The sequence below is a fragment of the Bos indicus genome, chromosome 10, assembly GCF_029378745.1.
Source record: "Bos indicus isolate NIAB-ARS_2022 breed Sahiwal x Tharparkar chromosome 10, NIAB-ARS_B.indTharparkar_mat_pri_1.0, whole genome shotgun sequence".
Taxonomy (NCBI): Eukaryota; Metazoa; Chordata; class Mammalia; order Artiodactyla; family Bovidae; genus Bos; species Bos indicus.
In genome coordinates, this window is record NC_091769.1 from 36,239,364 (window position 1) to 36,262,131 (window position 22,768).

Sequence of the window (22,768 nt, forward strand, 5' to 3'; positions counted from 1 at the left end):
TCTCAGGGCTCTTACAGAGCCTATAAGATGCTCTCCTTCAAGGGGCCTCAGGGAGGGCTGCCTTGCAGCCTTCAAGGCTAAGAACAGCCTTTCACGACCAGCTCTGATGGGCCATCCTGATGCTCAGGCCTTGGGAAGACGGAAGGATGGCATGTGGGCAGTGGTGTGGCTTCCAGAGATCCAGTGTCCGCACCACAAGCCCCGGTGACCCCAGAAGCATCTCTTCTTGCTGAGAGGAGGCAGTGTGAAGTGGCCCGTGGAGCCTGCAGGGCTCACCTTTAGCTTGGGGGTTTCTTTGTTTTCAGGATTTTTTGCCATTCCTAGAAAATTTAGGAAAATTAGCAAGGTAGAATGTGGAGAGGTTCCCCCAGGGGAGACACAGTCTAGGGCCACAAGGACCTGGCAAAGATCACTCCTGTCCATGGGCAGTGCCCCGCCCTGCTGTGGAGCCTGACAGGGCAAGTAGGAGCAATCCCACCCTTGCCCCCAGCTGCCACCTTAGGGTAGCAGCCCAGCTGCCTGCTGGAGGCCATGATTAGCACTCCACCAACGAGGGGCCATGAATGCCTTCTGGGGGCAAGAGTCAGAGGTATAGACCTCACAGTTCTACTGAAACAAAGGGTCCCAGAGCCTTCCCCTTGCCCTGGTGATCTGCTCCAAAAATAGAGCCAACATAAATGCGGCCAGGAGATCTCAGGCAGAGTGAAAAGCCAATAAGCCCCAGAGAACTGTAAGAAAGGACAGGTGGCGTGTGTCCAAGTGGGGTACCCGGAGGGTTCCAGCAGGTAGAAGCTTCCAGATCAACTTCACCGAGCAGCCAGTGTGGCCGCTGTGAGCCACCTCAGAGTGGGAGGCCGGTGTGGGGGCCAGACTCTCACCTGTCAACCTCTGCTCCTGTTCCTGACGTATCTGCTCCCGGATCAGCCTCTGCTGTTCCTCCAGCTGCCGGGAACCCTCTTCTCGCAGGCGTTCGATCTGCAGAGCGGGGGTTGGGGAGGGTGACAATTCTGTGCAGATCCAATTCCAGGTTGGCTCACCTTGCAAAGGTCCCTGGGACGTTCCACCTGCAAGCTAGGCTCAGCAACCTGTGGGTGGGACAGACGACCCAGATCCCACAGGGGAAGGCAGGAAGGGCATGCCCGCCCCAGACACAGCAGCCTCTAGTTGACCGGCCTCTTCCTCCTGAGGATGGTCGCAGGGCCTGGACGCTCACCTCCTGCTCTAGCGTCCTGGCGCTCCCGCTTTCCTCCTCCTCCTCGCTGCCGAGGGCCTGGGCCTGCCGCTCCCTGGCCTCCAGGTCTAGGCACAAGGGTTGAATGACCCAATGTCTGGTTTAAGCAGTTTCCACATGGCCCCAGCCCACCTGGCTCTGGCTGTACCCCAAAGTCTCATGTAGCATGAACCCATCCAGTAATTCTTCCTCCTCCCTCCATGCCCATGTGCTCCCAGATTCATTTCCATTGAGAAAAGTTGTCACAAGGAAGAGTATAGGCTCCAGCTGAGTGGCTGGGGTCTGGAAGAGTTACAGCAGCTCCCACTGACCAAGCTGGTTCTCTGAACAGTGAAGGTGTGGGTGGGTGCTGATGTCAGCAGCCTGGGGCCATGGGTCAGGGCTGCCAGTGGGTGGAGCCGCCGGCCTCTGTTCCTGCGGTTTGGCACCACAGCCTGCAACCTTGCCTGGGCTTCGATGCTCTTTCCCACCACTGTGCTCGAGTTTCCACTGTCTCCTCTACCTGCCCCTCAACTCACATTTACCAAGCCTCACTGCAGACCCAGCTATAGGGACAGAAGCCTCCATGCAAGGACATCACCCCAGGGCCTGGAGCCCTTCCCACCTTCCAAGAGAAACCTGCCTGTGGCTCTGTCCCAGGCCAGCTGCTGCGGCAAATGCTTCTCTCAGGTCTGGGACTCGCTGCTTTCTTTTCTGTTCACTTTACCTACCTAAACTCCAGGTTTATTTGTTTTTGATGGAGGTATGGGGATGGTATATGTACATAATAAATATATGGATGTGAAACAGGCAAGATGAAGGGGAGAAAAATTGAGTGAAGAATGCCTGAACCAATCTTGTGGGGGTAATGAAAATGTTCTAAAATTGATTTAGAGTCATAGTTGCACCATTTGTTAAATTTACTAAAAATCACTGAGTTGTTCACTTGAAATGGGTGGACAATGGGATATACAAAATAATGTCAATAAAGCTGTTTTTCAAAAGGTGAATGTCTGGCTCTCTTTGGATCCTTCTGAGGGGATTTCAGAGTGAGAGCTCTGTGCAGAACTTGGACAAACGACACAGATAAACAACAGCACGGCCAACAAAGACCTGACTGTGCTCGTGCCGTGTAGGTTCAAATCCTGGTTCCAGCAGGTTCTTATCTGTTTGGTGCCTTAGCCTCTTTTGTTTATAAAAATAGGTTTCGTAACACCCAGCTCTTTGGACAGTCATGATAATTAAAGGAGGCAGTAAAACATCTGTCACAATGCTTAGCTAATAGCACACCTAGTCATTGTTATTATTCCTCAGACTGTCCTTCAGGAGCCGCCCCTGAGAACGGGGTTCTGTCCAGGACTGGGGCCCAAAGCTCTGCGTGGCTGGAACTGAAGCTACAGGAGCAAAGGTGGCGGAGCTGCACAAAAACAACCCAGGGAAACCGCAGGGCGCCAGCACCACGATGCCGCCTACCGAGCTTTACTTTCTTCCTTCTCTCATCAAGTTTCTGGGTCCTCTCTGCCGCCTGCTTCTTGGCTTTCCTGACCTTGTCATACGCAGCCTGGCAGAAGGAAGAGTCAACAGGGTAACACACACAGCGCCAGGCCTCCTCCCTGGCCCCGCCACTAGCCCTGGAGCTAGTGAGGCAGTCTGGTGACAGTCTCCAGGCGAGGACAGTATGGCCGAGTATAGAGGATGAAGCACACAGTGGTCTCTAAATGTGGGGGACAATTCAGATAGAGGAGGATGTGCTTACCCTGGCGGCAGCATCGGTCAGTACCTCCAAGGCCTGAGAAAGCTGGTGGAAGAGTTCAGCTAAACATAGAGATCAAAAAAGAGAGAGGAGAAAAGTAAAGTTAGACTTGGTGACGGTGTGCTCCCTCAGAAAAGCACCTCAAAGAAGCCACAGGCTGCTGGAAAGGAAGACATCAACAGATGCCCAACCAACAAAGAAGAGTGAGTATATCAGCAATTGATCAGATGCCTTTAACGTGTGAAGTGCAGCCACGGGCCCAGTGCCCAAAGTCAGGCTGCGTGCATTGACCTCCATGGCACTCGCACCACACCCAGGTGGGTTGGGCTTCTCCTCATGCCTAGGAGAGGCTCACCTGCTCTCGGATTATCCGGGTTTTTGTCTGGGTGGCAGGAGAGGGCCTTCTGTCTATATGCCTTCTTCACCTGGAAGAGACAAGATTGGGTTATTCATTCTCTCACCCCAAGACAGACAGGAAAACACTGCTAACGGGATAAGGGAAATCCAGGGAGGGCTCTGCATCGCTACAAGAAGGTTGCCACACTGAAATAGTCATCTCACAACCACAGTGGAGATCTTCAGTGGAAGCAAAGGCTACGGAGGGAGCTGAAGGCTGCCCAGCAGCAGGGTTGGGCCTGCTTCCTGCTGAGCGCCCAGTCTCACCACTGTGGATGTCAGAGGCTCCTGGCAGGGGCAGATTCCCTCTAGCCATCCAGAAACAGGCACTCACACAGTCTTAGTGTAATGTAATGTATGCCAGGGCAACATTTCCGCAGGGAAACTTAGCCATCAACATTTTAAATGTACTTTCTCTTTGACTTATTATGGAATTTGGACTTGCAGAAGCATGCCAAAATAAATATACAAGGACGCCCACTAAAACATAGTTTATATAAGCCCCAAAGTAAAGCCAACCAAAATCTCCAACAATGGGGAGACTCATTTAAGAAATCATCATAGACAAAAGTCTGTATGTGCTGTCCAGAAATATCTTCAAGTCCTCATTACAAGAAAAAAAACTGATTAAGTATGATGACAAACAGCAAATCATTATGTTCTACACCTGAAACTAACCCAATGTGATGTGTCAATTATACCTCAACTTAAAAAAAACAAAGTATCTTCAAGGTACAGTGCATGAAAAAAACAAGGCTTAGAACAGTATATGTTAATATGACAATTTGGGGGTTAAAAATAAATCAAAAATAAAAGAAATGTAAATAGTTAGAAACACTCGAGCATGTGCAAGCCTTTGTTTTCCTGTTTTCCCTCACAGCAATCACAAGAAACAGTGGTTTCTTTTGGAGAGAAGCTGAAAGTGGAGGGGAAAGAAACATTCACTTCTCATTGTATACTTTTCTGTAGTTCTACTTTTCAAACCTTAAACTAGTTCTTTATTATTATTTTTTATTGATAACAGGGGTTATCTTGGTGGGGAAGCTATGGTCTATTTTTAGTTTTCATCTTTGTACCTCTTTATTAAAAAGAAAATAAGTATTATTTTTTATATTAGTAAAAATAAATAAACATAGCTACCAAGGTTCTCTTTTGTATATTTCCCACTCATAAGGGAAAGCAGAGCACAAAACCCAGAAATCCTCTGCTTTCTGAGGCCTTGCCCTCACTCTGCCTGTATACGTTACCTACTGCTCAAATCTCTTGGGAAGAGAAGCCTCTAGCCCAGAACCGCCACCAGTAGCTAAGCAGACTGGCTCTCCAGGCTTCCTACAGGGAACCAATAAACATTTCAATCCAAAGTGTGCTAGAAAAGGGCCTTCAGAGGCAAGCAGCCAGCACCCCCAGGGGAGGGTCTGTGGCCCAGTGCCCCCTGCACCTTCGGCTACACCTAGCCCAGGACCACTGGGGTGTGCTGCCACCTGCTGGGCCAGAGCTAGAAGCACACCTTCACTTGCCGGGGCAAGCAAGCCCATCTACTAACAGCTCTCCTGGCTGAGCCTGAGGAAGCAGGAACCACTCCCAGCACAGGCTTTGGGCAGAAAGTGTAAAAGTCCCTCCCTGCCCCCTAACCTTCTCAACTGCCCACCTATGTTCACTTCCTCACCCCAACCTAGGTCTTCACCAACAATAAGTAATGACAACAATAACAAAACCCAGCTTTTTTTTCACTATTTGTTGTTCAGTCACTCAGTCGAGTCTGACTCTTTGCCAGCCCATGGACTGCAGCTCACCAGGCTTCTCTGTCCTTCACTATCTCAAACCCATATCCATTGACTCTATGATGCCATCCAACCATCTCATCCTGTCGCCTTCTTCTCCTCATTAAAAAATAATAATAAGGGAAGAGGAGGTGATAGTTTCATAGTCTTACATCTGACATGTCATTTTTTACTCTTGAGGCAACTTATTTGTCATTCCTCCCTTTACTCTTTCTTTTCCCTTCTCCATTTATGCCTAGGGCCTTATTTCTTTTTTACTTTAAACCAAGCCTTTATTATGTATTCTTTATATTTGCAGGCTTCCCCCATGGCTCAGTAGTTAAAAAAATCCTCCTGCCAATGTAGAAGACCAAGCGTCTTTTGTTTCTTCAATAAGTAAAGCAATACAAAAGTATATAAGGAGAGAGAGAACTAAAAAGCTACTGTTGTTTCCCTATTTCCCCAGCCCTCTTTTCCAAGTCCTTCCCCCTGATCATTCCAACAAACAGAAGTCTTTGGGGTCTTGTTTCTGCCTCTCTGCCCCCACCTCTCCTCTCTCTGATCCCAGGCGCTGTGGCTGAACTGGCTGAGAGGAAGAGGAAGGGAGAACAGGGTGTCTCTTGCCTCAATTTGCAACACTGCCCTCAGGACCAGGATTAGCAGTCCTGCCCTACAAAGGCTGAATTTTGTGGAAGATGGTTTCTTTTGTATCATGGAGCTCTTTTAAAGTGTTACATGTTCGTGTTCTTTTTTGTAAATGCGAGAAAGGACAATAAGAGGGAGGGGAGGAGTAAGAAGGAATAGTAGGAAAGCAAAATAAGAGGCAAGAGGGGGCTAGGTGGTAGAACACTCTTCATTTTCTTTTCTTTCTTTAGAGAATGCTTTATAGTTTTTTATTCTAAAGGAATGATATTAAATAGCTTTCTGTTTTATATTTCATTTTAATGCTCTATATCAGAAAGTTGTTTTTTTTTTTTTAACTTAAACAGGAAAATTGTTCAAACAAAAAAACTAGTTATATAATAATAGGAAATTACTCTACATATATTAGTCTGTTTTCTCATCAATTCTCTTTCCAGAATATGTTCCTTCGACAAATGTCTTTACCAGTCTCATCAGATTTCATTTGAAGCAACAGTATAACTAGACCAAGGTCACCTCACTCCCCATCTGGGTGGACCCCCATTTTACTCCCACCCCTCCAGCCTCCCACACACTCAACATCTATAACCAAACACAACTGCCCCAATCAACTTGATGTATCCTGAACCCCTTTCCACTCAAGGCCTAGCCTGGGCCTCCATTTCCAAATCACCCCTTAAAGGTGTGAGGAGTTGAACATTCTGTATTTCAAAATCCTACTGGAAAAAATTACCGGTCTCATGCAGTGGCCTGATGAGTAAGGGGAGAGGTGAGGTAAGAAAGTCAAGGTCATGCTGGTATTCATTCTTAGAGAGCAATGTCTACAGATAGGAGGGAAGCTCTCTGAGAGCCCCTTGGTACAGCACCAAATCTACCCCACCTCCTGGGTCCACTTCTGGAGCATGGAGGATACGGAAGGACTGAGCTGAAGCTGGTAATACAGAGAATAATCGGGAATTTCCCTGACACTGAAGAGGAAGGACACTGCTTAGCAAGGAAAATGGCTGTGAAAACAATGAATACTACAGTTGTAAGATGCCTGTAAGTGAGGTCCCTTAGAGTGGAAAAAAAAAAAAGAGAGAGGAGTTAATTTTAGCCTTAAAGGCCTCACATAGGAGATAACATCTGAGCTGGATCTGAAAGGTGAGTAATAGTTCTTCAAGCAGAGCCAGAAAGGGCATTCAAGACAGAGGGTGTGGAAGAACCTGACTTCCTTCCCTTCAAGCCCCAGATCAGCTCAGAGGAGAAATATGTTTTCCTTTAATGAGGAAAAGGTACTGAGAACAGAAAAGGACATGAAAAAGCAGAGATGCAGTTGCAATAAAACATGGAAGTAAAAATAATGTTTTTGTCAAAGAATATTTTAATTAAAAAAAAAAAAAAAAAAAACCTTTGACCAAAGAAAAGTAACAGAAAAAAACCAGGAAAAGAATAAAATTCACACAAACAAGTTTTAAAAACACAAACTTGGGATGAAGAAATGCTAGGGAGCAAGGGCACATATAAAGGCAAAGAAATGCAAACTGGCCTGAGAAGAGAAACAGCGCTAAATTAGGTAACTCAGGTGTGACTCTGAAAATAAAGAAACTCAGCATGATTCATAAGGTATGTGTGATTCATAAAACAGAGAGTGGACCAATCAGAAGGAAAAGCCCCACAGTGCGTGAACAGGGCCAGATGTGGAAAGCCTTCTAAGATCAAAAGTAATGAATCAGGATGAATGACTAAAGAGGCTTTAGGGGTCTCCAAGCCCAAAGAATTTGAACCCCAAAGTTCACTTTGAGCTAATGAAAGTTTGTCGTGAAGCACAAAGACAAGATTAATGGAACATATAAGCATGGCCAAGAAACAAACAGTAATAAATGTAAAAATTCAATGTATGGTAAAAAGTATTATTAAAATCCAACATAGTGAGTGAAAAAAGTTAGTTCTTCATCTCAAGCCATATACCAAAATAATTCCAGATAGATTAAAAACAAAAAAACCTCAATACAAAAAATGAAACTAAAAGAACCTAAAGAAAGAAAATGATGGGACTATTAATCTACCTTTAGTGTGGGGAAGAAATTCCTAAGCATTAAAGCAAGGGAAGGAATCACACATACATGCAGACACATGTATATGTACACAAAATGAATGGATTTACAATGAAAATTTTTTAATTTAAGCAAAAAATCATAGACAAAATTAAAAGATGAGGGGGGTGGGAGGGAGGCCCAAGAGGGAGGGGCTATATATATACTTATAGCTGATTCACACTGATGTACAGTAGAAATCAACATAACATTGTAAAGCAATTATCCTCCAATTAAATATAAAAAAGAAGTTTTAAAAAAAAAGGACAAAGGAAATGATAACTGAGAGAAGTATGTGCATGACATCTTTACTATGCAAAGAAGCCATGCAGGAAAAAAAACACAAGAAAAAGACAAACTACAAGAAAACAGAGAACACGAACAGAGAGTCATAGAATATAAACGGCTGACACGAAAAATGTTCAGCCTTACACATAAAAGTTAAGTCCTTTTCACCTCTCAGCTGACAACAAGGAAAACAAAGGATGGTATTTAATGTTGGTGGCTTTGTGGTGAATATGTAAATTAACACAATGATTCTGGTCTGTTTGGGTTTTTTTGTCTGCACCCCGTGGCTTGCGGGATCTTAGTTCCCTGACTAGAGATCAAAGCCCTGCTCCCTACCCGCTGCAGTAGAAGAGCAGAGCCCTACCACTGGACTGCCAAGGAATTTCTTATACAATGATTCTGGAAAGTAATCTAGCAGTATATATCAGGAAGCTTTGAAAAGTGCAGACCCTTTGATCCAGCAAGGCCTTTTCTAAAGAAATACTTAGAAGTTTATACAGTATTTATAAACATTGCTGTTTATTATAGCATATTTATAAAAGAAAAAGTCAGAAATAATCTACATTCCAAGATGGTTGCTAGCACCTATCATGTAGCAAGCTCTTTTTGAAATGCTTTATATACAGTAACTTACTTTTTTTTTTTTTTTGAGGATAAAAAGGAGCTATTTATTTGTTAATGAAAAGAAAAATAGGTGAAAGATATAAACAGATATTTTACCAAGAAGACATACAGATGGCAAATAAACCATGTGGAAAAAGAAAGATCAACATCATAATTCTTTGCTGCTGCTAAGTCGCTTCAGTCATGTACGACTCTGTGCGACCCCAGAGACGGCAGCCCACCAGGCTCCCCGTCCCTGGGATTCTCCAGGCAAGAACACTGGAGTGGGTTGCCATTTCCTTCTCCAACACATGAAAGTGAAAAGTGAAATCGAAGTCATTCAGTCGTGTCCGATTCTTTGTGACCCCATGGACTGCAGCCTACCAGGCTCCTCCATCCATGGAATTTTCCAGGCAAGAGTACTGGAGTGGGGTGCCATTGCCTTCTCCTACAGTAACTTACTTAACTCTATTATTTTAAAATAGGATTTCTCTCCTTTAAAAAAAAAATCTATTTTATTTATTTAGCTTTGTCGGGTCTTAGTTGCAGCATATGGGATCTCTTGGTTGTGGCATGTGAACTCTTAGTTGGGGCAAGCAAACTTTAGCTGTGGCGTGAGAGATCCAGTTCCCTGACCAGGGATCAAACCTGGGGCCCCTGCATTGGGAACACAGAGTCTTAGCCACTGGATCACCACGAAGTCCCAGTAACTTACATAACTCTTAACACCTCCCTATGAGGTAGAAATTACTATCCTCATTTTACAAATGAGAAAACTGTGACATAATGAAGCAATCATTATGATACTGAAAATCCATTCAATGAAAAACTATGCAATCATTATTTCAGACAATAACTGTTCTATTCTAGCCATATACCATAGGGAAAACTGTGGCTCCCAATCACCCCTGCCATCAAAGAAGGAACTGGGAGTCTAGACTTCCATCCTCACCAGCTGTAACAAAGCACCCCAAACCTTTTGCCAGAGTGGTGTCAGAGAAGGCCAAGAAGGGACTTGACACTCACTAGATGAAAATATAAAAATATTTCCGAAAGAGAGCATTATAATTGACATTTACTTTTCACAGTGAGCTGTATTACACAAGCTCACTGTGTAATCACATCAAGAAAAAAAAAAAAATTGTTCAAACAAACAAACATAATTAGCCAGAGCAATTAGACAAGGTAAAGAAATAAAAGGCACCCAGGACTTCCATGGTGGTCCAGTGGGTAAGAATCCACCTTGCAACGCAAGGGACATGGGACTGATCCCTAGTCAGGGAACTAAGATCCCACATGCTGTGGAGCAACTAAGCCTGTACACCACTGAAGAAGGAATTCATAGGGCCTGGACTCCATCTTAGGCCTGTTCATGCTGATCATGCTCGGGCACCTTTCCAATGGACTCTGAACTCTGTTTCAGTTCAGTTCAGTTCAGTCACTCAGTCGTGTCCGACTCTCCTCGACCCCATGAATCGCAGCATGCCAGGCCTCCCTGTCCATCACCAACTCCCGGAGTTCACTCAGACTCACATCCATCGAGTCAGTAATGCCATCCAGCCATCTCATCCTCTGTCGTCTTCTCCTCTTGCCCCCAATCCCTCCCAGCATCAGAGTCTTTTCCAATGAGTCAACTCTTCGCATGAGGTGGCCAAAGTACTGGAGTTTCAGCTTCAGCATCATTCCCTCCAAAGAAATTCCAGGGCTGATCTCCTTCAGAATGGACTGGTTGGGTCTCCTTGCAGTCCAAGGGACTCTCAAGAGTCTTCTCCAACACCACAGTTCAAAAGCATCAATTCTTCGGCTCTCAGCCTTCTTCACAGTCCAACTCTCACATCCATACATGACCACAGGAAAAACCATAGCCTTGACTAGACGGACCTTTGTTGGCAAAGTAATGTCTCTGCTTTTGAATATGCTATCTAGATTGGTCATAACTTTCCTTCCAAGGAGTAAGCGTCTTTTAATTTCATGGCTGCAGTCACCATCTGCAGTGATGAACTATGTTTAGTGCCTATGAAAACAGCAACAGAAGGATAAGACCCCCTCCAGACAGGGGAACCTTGAAGATCGTATCTAGGTTACTCATTGCCTAAAAGAAACATACACTAATCACCCCTTCCTCCAGACAGGCCATAAATTTTTCTGTATCTATCGGAGTGTAACCTCGGGTTTATTGATTATTGGCTAATTGTTTGACTGTTTGAGCACATGAGCACATAGCGCGTGAATGATGGGGTTATTGGGATTGTATTTTCCTTGGTTTATGTAAGTCTCAAGGAATTTGGAGTGGAAGGGTTCAGACACGTACACATGGGGTATAAAAGATTTTTACAAATGCTGGTCGGGGTCCTTGGCTAAGAGGAGACTCTGCCTTGGGCCCACCGGTGTAATAAACTGCACTCCACTATCTGCACTGTCCTTCTGAGTGAGTTTGTTTCCCGGAACGTGTGGCTGCTGCTAAGTCACTTCAGTCGTGTCCGACTCTGTGCGACCCCATAGACGGCAGCCCACCAGGCTCCCCCATCCCTGGGATTCTCCAGGCAAGAACGCTGGAGTGGGTTGCCATTTCCTTCTCCAATGCATGAAAGTGAAAGTGAAGTCGCTCAGTCGTGTCCGACCCTCAGCGACCCCATGGACTGCAGCCTTCCAGGCTCCTCCATCCAAGGGATTTTCCATGCAAGAGTACTGGAGTGGGGTGCCATTGCCTTCTCCGGGAACGTGTGGCTACAACACCACAACTACTGAACTCACTCAAGATCACAAAGGATCCTAGCATGACACAACAAAGATCCCACGTGCCACAACTAAGACCCAAAACAGTCAAATAAATAAACTTTTTTAAAAAGAAAGAAACAAAATGTATCCAAATCAAAAAGGAAGAAGTAAAACTGTCATTACTTGCAGATGACATACCATATATAGAAAACCCTAAAGAGTTCACCAAAAAACTGTTAGAATAAAAGAATTCAGTAAAGTTTGAAGGATACAAAATCAATACACAAAGGTCTGTTGCATTTCTATACTCTAACAATGAACTATCAGAAAAGAGAAATTAAGAAAACAATTCCATTTACAATTTCATCAAAAAGAATAAAATAACTAGAAATAAATTTAGCCAAGAAGGTGAAAAACCTGTACACCAAAACTATAAGATACCGATTAAAGAAGTTGAAGAAGACCAAGTAAGAGGAAAGATATTCCAAGCTCATGGTTTCAAAGAATTAATACTACTAAAATGTCTTTACTACCCTAAGCAATCTGTGGATTCAATGCAATCCATATCAAAATTCCAAGAGCATTTTCACTAAAAAATTTTTAAAAATCCTAAAATGTTTATGGAGCCACAGAACACCCCAAATAGGCAAAGCAATCTTGAGAAAGAAGAACAAAGCTAGAAGCATCATACGTCCTGATTTCAAACTATATTACAAAGCTATAGTAATCAAAACTGTATGGTACTGGCATAAAAACAGACATCTCCATTAATGGAACAGAACAGACAGCTGAGAAATAAACCAACATGTATACAGTCAATTAATTTACAACACAGGAGCCAAGACTATGCTATGGGGAAAGAACAGTCTCCTTAATAAATAGTTTTGGAGTGGGGAGGAATAAACTAGGAGCTTGGGATTCACATACACACACTACTGTACATAAAAAAACCAACAAGGAGCTACTATAGAGCACAGGGAACTTATCCTATAATAACCTACATGGGTAAAGAATCTGAAAAAGAGAAATATATGTATACGGAAAATTGAATCACTTTGCTCTCCACCGGAAACTAACACAACATTTAAATCAACTATGTGCCAATAAAATTTTTCTTCAATAAAATTTTAAAAAATAAAAAATACTGTTAGGGAAACTAGGTAGTCACATGCAAAAGAATTAAACTGGATCACTATCTTACACATACACAAAAATAACTCGAAGTGGATTAAAGACTTGAACGTAAGACATGAAATCATAAAACTTCAAGCAGAATACATGGAAATTAGGCTCCTTAACACTGGTCCTGACAATGATGTCTTGTTTTTTCTGGATTTGAGAGCAAAAGCAAAAGCAACAAACAGAAGCAGAAACTAAACAAGTGGGACTACATCAAACTAAAAAGCTTCAGCAAATCAACAAAATAAAAAGGCAAACTATGGAATCAGAGAAAATACTTGCAAATCATATATCTGATAAGGGGTTAATAAAAAGACCCAAAATAAACAACAAAAAAACCAATGTCATTAACAGATAGGCAGAAGATCTGAATAGACATTTTTTCCAAGGAAGATATACAGATGGCCAATGGGTACATGAAAAGATGTTCAACATCTAACCATCAGGCAAATGCAAATCAAAACTACAATAAGATACTATTAATACCTTACACGTGTTAGTATAGCTATTGTCAAAAAACAGAATGTGAGGATGTGGAGAAAGTGATCCCAGTTATACTACTGCTGCTGCTGCTAAGTTGCTTCAGTCGTGTCCGACTCTGTGCAACTCCATAGACGGCAGCCCACCAGGCTCTCCTGTCCCTGGGATTCTCCAGGCAAGAACACTGGAGTAAGTTGCCATTTCCTTCTCTACTGGTGCAGCCACTACAAAAAACTGTATAGAGATTCCTCAAAAAATTCAAAATAGAACTACCAGGAATTCCCCGGAAGTCCAGTGGTTAGAACCCCACACTTTCACTGTCAAGGGCCAGGGATCGATCCCTGGTTGGGGAACAAAGATCCCACAGGCTGTGTGGCGTGGCCCAAATAAATATTAAAAAGATAAAAACAGAACTATCAAATGATCCAGCAATTCCACTTCTGAGTATTTATCCAAAAGAAATGAAAACACTAACTTGAAAATATAGTGCACCCTCATGTTCACTGAAGCATTATTTACTGTAGCCAAGACATGAAAGCAACCTAAGTGTCTTATGATGGATGAATGGACAAAGAAAATGTGAGATTATACATTCAGTTCAGTTCAGTTCAGTCGCTCAGTCGTGTCCGACTCTGCGACCCCATGAACTGCAGCACGCCAGGCCTCCCTGTCCATCACCAACTCCTGGAGTTTACCCAAACTCATGTCCATTGAGTCAGTGATGCCATCCAACCATCTCATCCTCTGTCATCCCCTTCTCCTCCTGCCCTCAATCTTTCCCAGCATCAGGGTCTTTTCCAATGAGTCAACTCTTCACATCAGGTGGCCAAAGTATTGGAGTTTCAGCCTCAACATCAGTCCTTCCAATGAACACCCAGAACTGATCTCCTTTAGGATGGACTGGTCGGATCTCCTTGCAGTCCAAAGGACTCTCAAGAGTCTTCTCCAACACCACAGGTCAAAAGCATCAATTCTTCAGCACTCAGCTTTCTTCACAGTCCAACTCTCGCATCCACACATGACTACTGGAAAAACCATAGCCTTGACTAGACGGACCTTTGTTGACAAAGTAATGTCTCTGCTTTTTAATATGCTGTCTAGGTTGGTCATAACTTTCCTTCCAAGGAGTAAGCGTCTTTTAATTTCATGGAGATTATACATACACATACACACACACACACACTCAGATAGATATACTCAATGAAATATTACTCAGCTATAAAAATGGAAATCTTGCCATCAGTGACAATATGGATGGACTTTGATGGCATTATGCTGAGTGTCAATGAGTCAGAGAAAAATACCATATAATCTCATATACCTGTGGAATCTAAAAAACAAACAAGAAACAACTCATAGAGAACAGATTGCCCCAGAGCAGGCAGTTGGCAGAATGGGGTAGCGAAATGGGTGAAGGGGATTAAAAGGTATAAATTTCCAGTTATAAAACAAATAGCCATGGGGATAAAATGTATAGCATGGCAACTATAGTTAGTTGTTGTTGTTTACTTGCTAAGCTGTTTCCTACTCTTTGCACCTGCTTGGATTGTAGCCCACCAGGCTCCTCTGTCCATGGGATTTCCCAGGCAAGAATACTAGAATGGGTTGCCATTTCCTTCTCCAGGGAATCTTCCTGACCCAGGGATAGAACCCAAGTCTCTTGCTTTGGCAGGTGGATTCTTCACTGTTGAGCCACCAGGGAAGCCCCATGCTATATATTTGAAAGTTATTAAGAGAGTAGATCTTAAAATTCTTATCACAAGGAAAAAAAATTATAACTATGTACAGTGATGGATGTAATTTAATTAGACTTATTTTGGTGATTATTTCACAATATATATCTCAAATATATCAAATCATTATGCTGTACACCTGAACTAATATAATGTTACATGTTAATTATATATTTAGAAAAACACAAAAAGCAAAAAACCAGGGATGTTTAGCTTCTTTCAATTATCCTAAGCTAGAAAGCAACATGGTTCACTGAAAGAAAGAAGGTTCTGGAGTCTAACAGATGATGTTTTAAAATTTTGAATCTTCTGCATGCTATTAGCACAATCTGGGGCAAATTACCAAATCTCACTCAGCCTTAGGTTCTTCAACTACAAAGTGTGGGAAGTATCCCCTACACATAGAGCCATTGTGAAGATTAAAGAAAATAATCCATGTGAAGTACCTAACAAAATCAGGTACTCAATGTAAGGTCCAAACCTCTTGTTTATCCACTCCTAGGAGGGAGGTAAATTGTGACACCAGCCCAGGATGATGCCAACCTGACTTCAGAAGCTTCAGGAAAGGACCCAGGTCAATCCAGTATGAATTCTCAAGGTGTACAAGGCTGGTTTCAGGAATGCTGGGGGCAGTTCTCAAATTCTATCCTTGGTCAGCCCCCAAGGGCTCTGAACTACCCTCATTCAAAGTATAGGTAGCCTGAGATCCTCCAGAGTGGCCATGAACAAAAACCCAGCTGGCCTAAGAATGCGGGTCAAGTGTGTCTGTCCTGATTAACTAGTTATTACAGTCTTTAGCTGCTAAGCTTGCCCTGGGCAAGGCCCATTGCTGGGTTTTAGCCTGGAAGGCCAGTTCTGACTTTGAATCAGCTGGCCTGCAGTTTGGTATTTTGTGCTACTAACAGGACTCCCAGCTCCGCCTAGCCCTCCTGGAGTGAGTAGTACCTGAAAAATTTCTCATCTCATAAACACAACTCTCCTACAACAGGTCTCTGAAAAGCTTCTGTGTCAATACTGTTTATTATGAAATAATTCCACCTTACTAGCAGCTCAAGAGGGCAAAAAAGATGCAATACTATTTTTCTTAATCATGATAAGTTGAGAAGGAAGAGGAACTTTCAGAAGAATAAAGAAACAGAACGACTTCTGTGTTATTATGTGAGAGAGACAGGACTATTTAATCCCAGGGTTGGCAGCTCCTTTATGAAACGGAGTCTGCAGGTGCTTGGACACCCAGGGAGGGTTGAAGCAGCCACTGAAAGTTGCCAAAAGCTACTGAATTATCTCAACACTTGCAGTTTTCCTTCTTTACCTATAGTTTTCTCCTAAAAACTCAGATCTCCCTAGCACTTGGAAATAGTTGTTTACATTTCCTGAGACTTCACAGAAAGGACCTAGGTGACAATTGAGGGGCTTCTCACCCAAAGCCCCTGCCCAGACCATGATTTTTCCAAGAACCAGGCTGTCTCCAAGACCCAGTCCCGGAATGACAGAGATCTCAGATGAACCTAAACTTTTTTTTTTTTTGAACCTAAACTTTATGAGGACTTTAAACTCCAATTTGCAAAAGTGTGGTCTTTTCTCTTGATGCCTTTCAAAAATACCACAGATTACTCCCTTCCCTTCTCCATCCTAGGACACTACTTGAGTTTGATCAGTCTTCTGTCACGCAGGATCATCACTCAGAACATAAACTACTGAACAGTACAAAATGTTCAGATGTTACTGAGGGCAGAGTCAGGCTTTTCCTATGCTTCCTCAGGTGGTGATGATCTTAAATTCTACTTTTAAAAAAAGTATATTTGACTGAGCTGGGTCTTAGTTGTGGCATGCAGGATCTAGTTCCCTGACCAGGGATGAAACAAGGGCCCCCTGCATTAGGAGCAGAGAGTCATAGCCTCTGGACCAACATGGAAGTCCCTCAAATTCTACTCTTTTATAGAAATATCTCTTCCCTACTAGACTGTGCCAGATACCAGCATATCTTTGGAAGTGCTTATAAATCTGCTGTTTCTTTTTTGGTATGGCCTGGAAAAACAGACACACCGGTTATGATTGTACTTCAAATGAGAGCACACAGGTATAGGGAATTATGGGGGTTCTTAGAAATAAAGGGAATGCGCTTTAGGGGACAGGGAATTTTGCTTATCCCTAGGGCCCAGAACAGTGCACTGGGCAGTGCCTGGCACTCAGTAGGCACACAATAAATACCTTTTGAATGAAAGGGGCAAACATCCATTTGTTCTCAACCAAACACAATTAGGAAAACTCAACTATGTCAATTGCTTCTGGCCTATTGAAGAGCAGAAGGAAGTGGGTGCTGTTCCAAGCCTTGGAGATCCTCCCACACTATTTCATAATTTCTCCTTCTACCTGCTAACACTTCCTCTTAAGGAGAAATCACTACAACAGACTATAAAAGAACCATAGTGGGAACTAAATGTTATCCCCCTGCATCACAGAGGGGAAGAATGAGTTATGCATTAGCCCAGCCCTTCCTGGAGGCTCCATAACTGGATTGGCCACTTGCAGCAACCTAAGCCCAGAGCAGGGAAAGGAGCTTGGAGCTGGGTCTCCCGCCGTCTCCACTGGGCTTGGTGCCAGGCACACAGGAGGGCCTCTGACAATCCACCTGCCTCCAGTTTCACCTCTTGAAAGGAATGAATTCCCAACTTAGACAAAAAAGCCAGGCGCTAAGGGGCCCAATAAATGTAAAATAGCCATCATTAACTTAAAAGAAAGGTGCCCTACAAAGAAGAGATCATTATTTTTTAGAAGGCTGTTATCCTTCCATATAATAAAACTTGGAGCCAAGTAAGTATTAATAGTACAAGTAAGTCCACAGGGTAGACTCAGATACAGAGGACACACAGGGAGGCCACTCCATGTGACAACAGATACTGAATGAACAAATCATGCTGGCGAATCAGCGAGAAGTCATTACAGGCCCAGTGCCAGAAGGAGGAAGAGTTAGTAATCTCAGCCTGGGCAGTATTTTCTTGCCAAGCCTGGGGGAGGCAGACATCTCATCAACCCTGCACTAGTCACAACCCCAAAGGTTATGTGACCGCCTGATGTCATAAGCAGGAAGTAAACCACAGAGCTCTAGGCACTTACCTGGAAGTCCCCTCTGCCTAAAAGATTGGTCACTTTCATTTCTTACAGCCTATGGTCTACACTGCAACAGCACTACGGAGAAATTTCTAAATTTCTGTGGAAACGGGACTGCTCCTAAGGCTCTGAGCAAAGAGGGTGCCAGCCACTGCCCAGACCAGTGCTCTCAGCTCAGCATTTCCAAATGTAGGCCTGCCAGTAGTACTGTGAGATGATTCTGGGGGCACCTGGACCTCACGCCAACATCTCTCGGTCTGCTAACCATGGTCCATGGTCCAGACTCAGGACAGTGACCTGTGCAGCCTGAACCAACCAAGACCATGCACAGGGCCTGGGCTGCTTCTGTCCATATGTTGCCCCTATGTGCCTTAAAGGATCCAGGTCCCCAGCCCATCCCTGAGGTCACTCCTCTGGTCCTCCCTCCCCTCAGGCTCTCCCTTTGGTGCTCCCAGTATCCATTCCTGGGCCTCAACCCCGGCCCTGCCCTCCTTCTCAGCCCACGTCCCCAAACCAGACTGGTCTACATCTGGAGGCCAGTCTCCTTTTCCACCTCCACCTCCTCAGATGCCCTCATCTCTCAGGCCTGCCTCTCCCTCCCACCCTTACCCTAAGCAGGCTTACATCATGCCCAGACTCTCAAATCCTCACCTGCCTTCTTCTCTCAGGTTGGAGATTCCCACCCCTCAGATCTGACAGATACCCTGGGTCCAGCGGCTCCTCACCTCACCCCCATGGCCTGCTATCACTCTCAACCCCTAACGTCCTCGGTCCCTACCCCCAAAGTCATTCTCTCTGCCTGGGCACAGAATTCTTTCTCTCTTGGCCCTGGTACTTCCTACATCTCGTTCTTTTTTCCCCTTAATGCACTGGTTTCCTTCATAAACAAAATTATATTAGTAAAAAGAAGAGAGTTGACTTAAAGAAAAACAATAATAACCAAATAAAAGTATTCAGAAGCAGCAAAAATAGGGAAAGCAGTTATGCAAATAGAGAATATTTTGAATTCTACCTTCACTAAGATGAAAACTCCACTATGGTAGTTTTAACACAAATTTTAATATACGTCCTCAAGTTGTCCAGGTTGGCTTAATATCCTTCAAGTTAACCCAGGTCGGGCAGCTTTACTCAGAGTCAAATCTCTATCTGTGTCAAGGATGGGAGCGAGAGGCTTTCTGGAGCCATCTCTTGTTGCCCTAATTGCTCCTAAGTTGTGGGTCATGGAAAACAACTCTGAAAGAGGCATATAAAATGCAGGTTTGGGCAGGTGCTCTGCATTTACTAGCCACCTTATGCTGGCCAAATCAATTAAACTCTGCAGGTCTCAGTCTTCTCATCTATAAATTGGAGCTAATAGTCCTTGCATACCTCACAGGCTTATTTTGAAGATCACATCAAATGAGATAATTTATGTGAAAGCACTTTAGTGTCATATAAACGTGAGGTATTATCTTGAACACTAATGAATAGCTTACAAACACAAATGAATCATTCCTTCTGACTTAACAGGTAGCCAAGTAACTTCAAAACTTCAGAGCTTCAGCCAGACAGCCAAACCCAGGAATGAGTTTATCAGAGAAATATCAAGAAGACTTGGAGGTTGGGCTCCTGGTCCCATCAAGTGCCGGTCAGGCCCTCAGTGAATGAATGAATGACAAGTGAAACCAGGCTCAGTGCCCAACCTTAGCGCCTCAGGGCCTGGTCTGGAGGCAAGAGGCTGGAGGCAAGGCAGCCATTTGGAGGCAGTGGACTGAGTCCCACACACCTCAAATCCAGAAATGGCCCCCAGACCCCCACAGAATCAAGTATAGCCACCCCAGGGCCTAGAGGCCCAGAGATACCACATTTTTCAGATTCATCTCCCGCCACATCCTCAACAAATCCTAGGCAATGCCCCAATCTTTGTCATGCCAAGCACTTTAACCTCATACCATTCCTTCAAGTCCTTCTCTGTCTTACTTTTCTTATATCGGTAAGAAACAATGGATGTCAGTGATCACATTCTAGGGTATAACTGAAACAAGTGATTTAAATACAAGTATTAGCTAACAAACAGGTAAAATCGCCTTTTCCTTAAAGCAATAATAAAATATAACCTGAAAAGGTCAATAGTAAGTTTCCATGGTAGTTTTCCTGGTAAATACATTTAAAAGTTGAGTCTTCAAAGGGTTGATCAAAACGCATTTTCAAGCACCTAGCTTTACCAAGTAATACCTGGCAAGATACAGTGAGTTACGTACCCTGCAAAGGGCTTCAAATGAAAAGCAAGGCTGCTATAAACAGGACAGAAATTCACATGTCAGCTTCCACGGATTTGTGCAGGGCAGTGGTAGGAACACTAAATTAGGGCTCCAATATGGCCCAACACTCACTCACTGGGTGATCTCAGCAAGTTCCATAACCTCCCTGAGCCTCCATCCTCCTGTCTATAAAATGAAGACAGTAAATGACCATGATGATCTTCTTTAACCCTGCTGCAAAATATTCCTTTCTCCCCTCAAGGTCTTGCATAAAGATACCTCCTCAGGGGAAGTCTTCATTGATCCTACCAATCACATGAATCATGCCTTCCTCTTTATTCTGACAGCATTTTCCATATAGGCTTTTAAAAAATTTTTTGTTTATTTTTGGCTGCTCTGGGTCTTCAGTGCTGCACAGGCTTTTCTCTAGTTGCGGCGTGCAGGCTTCTCATTGCGGTAGCCTCTCTTGTTGCAGAACATGGGCTCTAGGGCAGGCAGGCTTCAGTAGCTTTGATTCCTGGGCTCTAGAGCACAGGCTCAGTAGTTGTGGTGCATGGGCTTGGTTGCTCCACAGCACGTGGGATCTTCCCGGACTAGGGATCACAACCCTGTCTCCTGCATTCGCAGGCAGATTCTTTACCACTGAGCCATCAGGGAAGCCTTCCTTACATGCTTTTATTCAACCTCTTTCACTCTACCTCAGAATTCACTGTTTACTATATTGTGTGAGCTGTCAGAAAACAGAAGCGGTATCTTCTTCAGCTCTGAAGTCCCACCATGCCCAAACATTTGTGAACTCTGCTGATCCTCAATCTTGTTCTACCTCCCTGATGCCTCACCTCCCTTCTACTCTGACCACTGCCTTGGCTGAGAATAACTGGTGTAGTGTGAAGTGAATGAGGGACTCTAACAAATGAGAAGGGGTGAGGCGTGAAGGGCAACCTTAGACATGAGCTGTGGGAGACTGCACTGGACGTTAGAGCTTACAGTGTAGGAAGGTGAAGCTACAATGATAACAGCATGAATGAACTTGCAGCGAGTCTGTGCTAAGTGCCTTCTACGTGCTTTGCCTGGACTAAGCCAGACAACAAGGCAGGTGAGGAGGGACTGCCATCATTCCCATTTTGCAGATGGGGAAGCCAAGGCACACAGAAGTTAAATGTTTGTTCAAGGTCATGAACTAAGTAAGTAATGGAACCAATATGCATACAGTCTGACTCCAAAGTTCTCTTTCTTAACTGCCTGTGGTGATTAGTACAAAGATGATTATAAAGGCACATTTACAATCCCAATACACCTCAATGCTGTATTATGATTTCCATCCATTCTCAATACAGGGATGTAACAAGCAACAATTCTTGGCCTCACTTGTTAAGATTAGTTATAAATGCTGTCATTTTCTACACAAGTTACACTCTGTAGGAAACCGCCATCTGATTAGAAAGCATCACCTTCTAGAATTATCAACTTTTGACTTCTGCATTTCTAAACAATGAACTACAAAAGCAAGAGACAGAGAGCCTGGAAACAGACATGATGAGGTAACCCTCCAGGGACTGCTCTCTTCACTTGTAGACATTTAATAAAAGTTTGTGGAATCAAATGGTGTTTGGGGGAAAAAGTTTCTACCCTCTTCTAAAACACAGATGGAAGGACTTTCCTGGCAGTCCAGTGGTTAAGACTCTGCGCTTCCACTGCAGGGCACAGAGATTTGATGCCTAGTCAGGAAACTAAGATCCCACATGCCACGGAGAACTAAGCCTACATGCCGTAACGACTGAACCCATGTGCCCGCACCCTGCATGCTGCAACTAGAGTCCGTGTACCACAGTAAAAGATCCCACACAATGCAATGAAGATCCTATGTGCTGCAACTAAGATTCAGTACAGCCAATGCAGTCTTCTCACCTACCCCTTACTTCACCTGAGTGAAAACTGAATACCAACCTCATTGCCCTGCTTAGACCCCAGCCTCTTGACTAGACAACAGCCTCACCTGATCCCCCGGTGGCAGCTCCTCTACCCATCGCGTACTGTGTCCTTTCTGCAAATTGACTTTGAATATTTTCCTTAAAATCCGATTATGTCACTTTTCTGATTAATATATACATCAGTGGCTCATAACTGCCTTCCTCAGGAGTTCTCAACGTCAAGGTTCCAACACATTGGCTAGATCCAGTGTGAAATGTCCACTAATAATGAAGTACTAATTAAACAATTTATAAATATAGAATACTTAAAATAGTGTCCAGCACATGATATTATATAGGTGGTGCTGTGCTGTGCTGAGTCGTTTCTGACTCTTTTCGACATTATGGACTGTAGTCCACTAGGCTCCTCTGTCCGTGAGATTCTCCAGGCAAGAATATTGAAGTGGGTTACCATTTCCTCCTCCAGGGGATATTCCCAACCAAAATATCCAACCCGCATCTCCTGCATCTTCTGCATTAGCAGCTGAATTCTTTACCCCTGAGCCACCTGGGACCAGTTCTGTACTGACTGACTGTATCACTCCTCAAGGGCCCTGTGGTCTCCCTGCTTTTCTGTCCCAGAGTTTCCTCTTTCCACAAGCTCACTCAG

General features: G+C 44.0%; 1 protein-coding gene across 2 annotated transcripts in view; it reads right to left on the minus strand.

Moving 5' to 3' along the window:
* DNAJC17 (DnaJ heat shock protein family (Hsp40) member C17) overlaps window positions 1-22,768 on the minus strand; it is a 30,706-nt gene that overhangs the window by 6,957 nt on the left and 981 nt on the right. Inside the window, exons 2-7 of one of the 2 annotated variants that reach the window (XM_019968542.2) lie at window positions 3,319-3,388; window positions 2,967-3,025; window positions 2,684-2,771; window positions 1,214-1,299; window positions 879-975; window positions 277-320 (exon numbers count right to left, since the gene is read on the minus strand). In XM_019968542.2, coding sequence (XP_019824101.1) covers window positions 277-320; window positions 879-975; window positions 1,214-1,299; window positions 2,684-2,771; window positions 2,967-3,025; window positions 3,319-3,388 — 444 coding nt within the window. The remainder of the gene's footprint in view (window positions 1-276; window positions 321-878; window positions 976-1,213; window positions 1,300-2,683; window positions 2,772-2,966; window positions 3,026-3,318; window positions 3,389-22,768) is intronic. The other variant, XM_019968543.2, reaches the window with a different exon arrangement.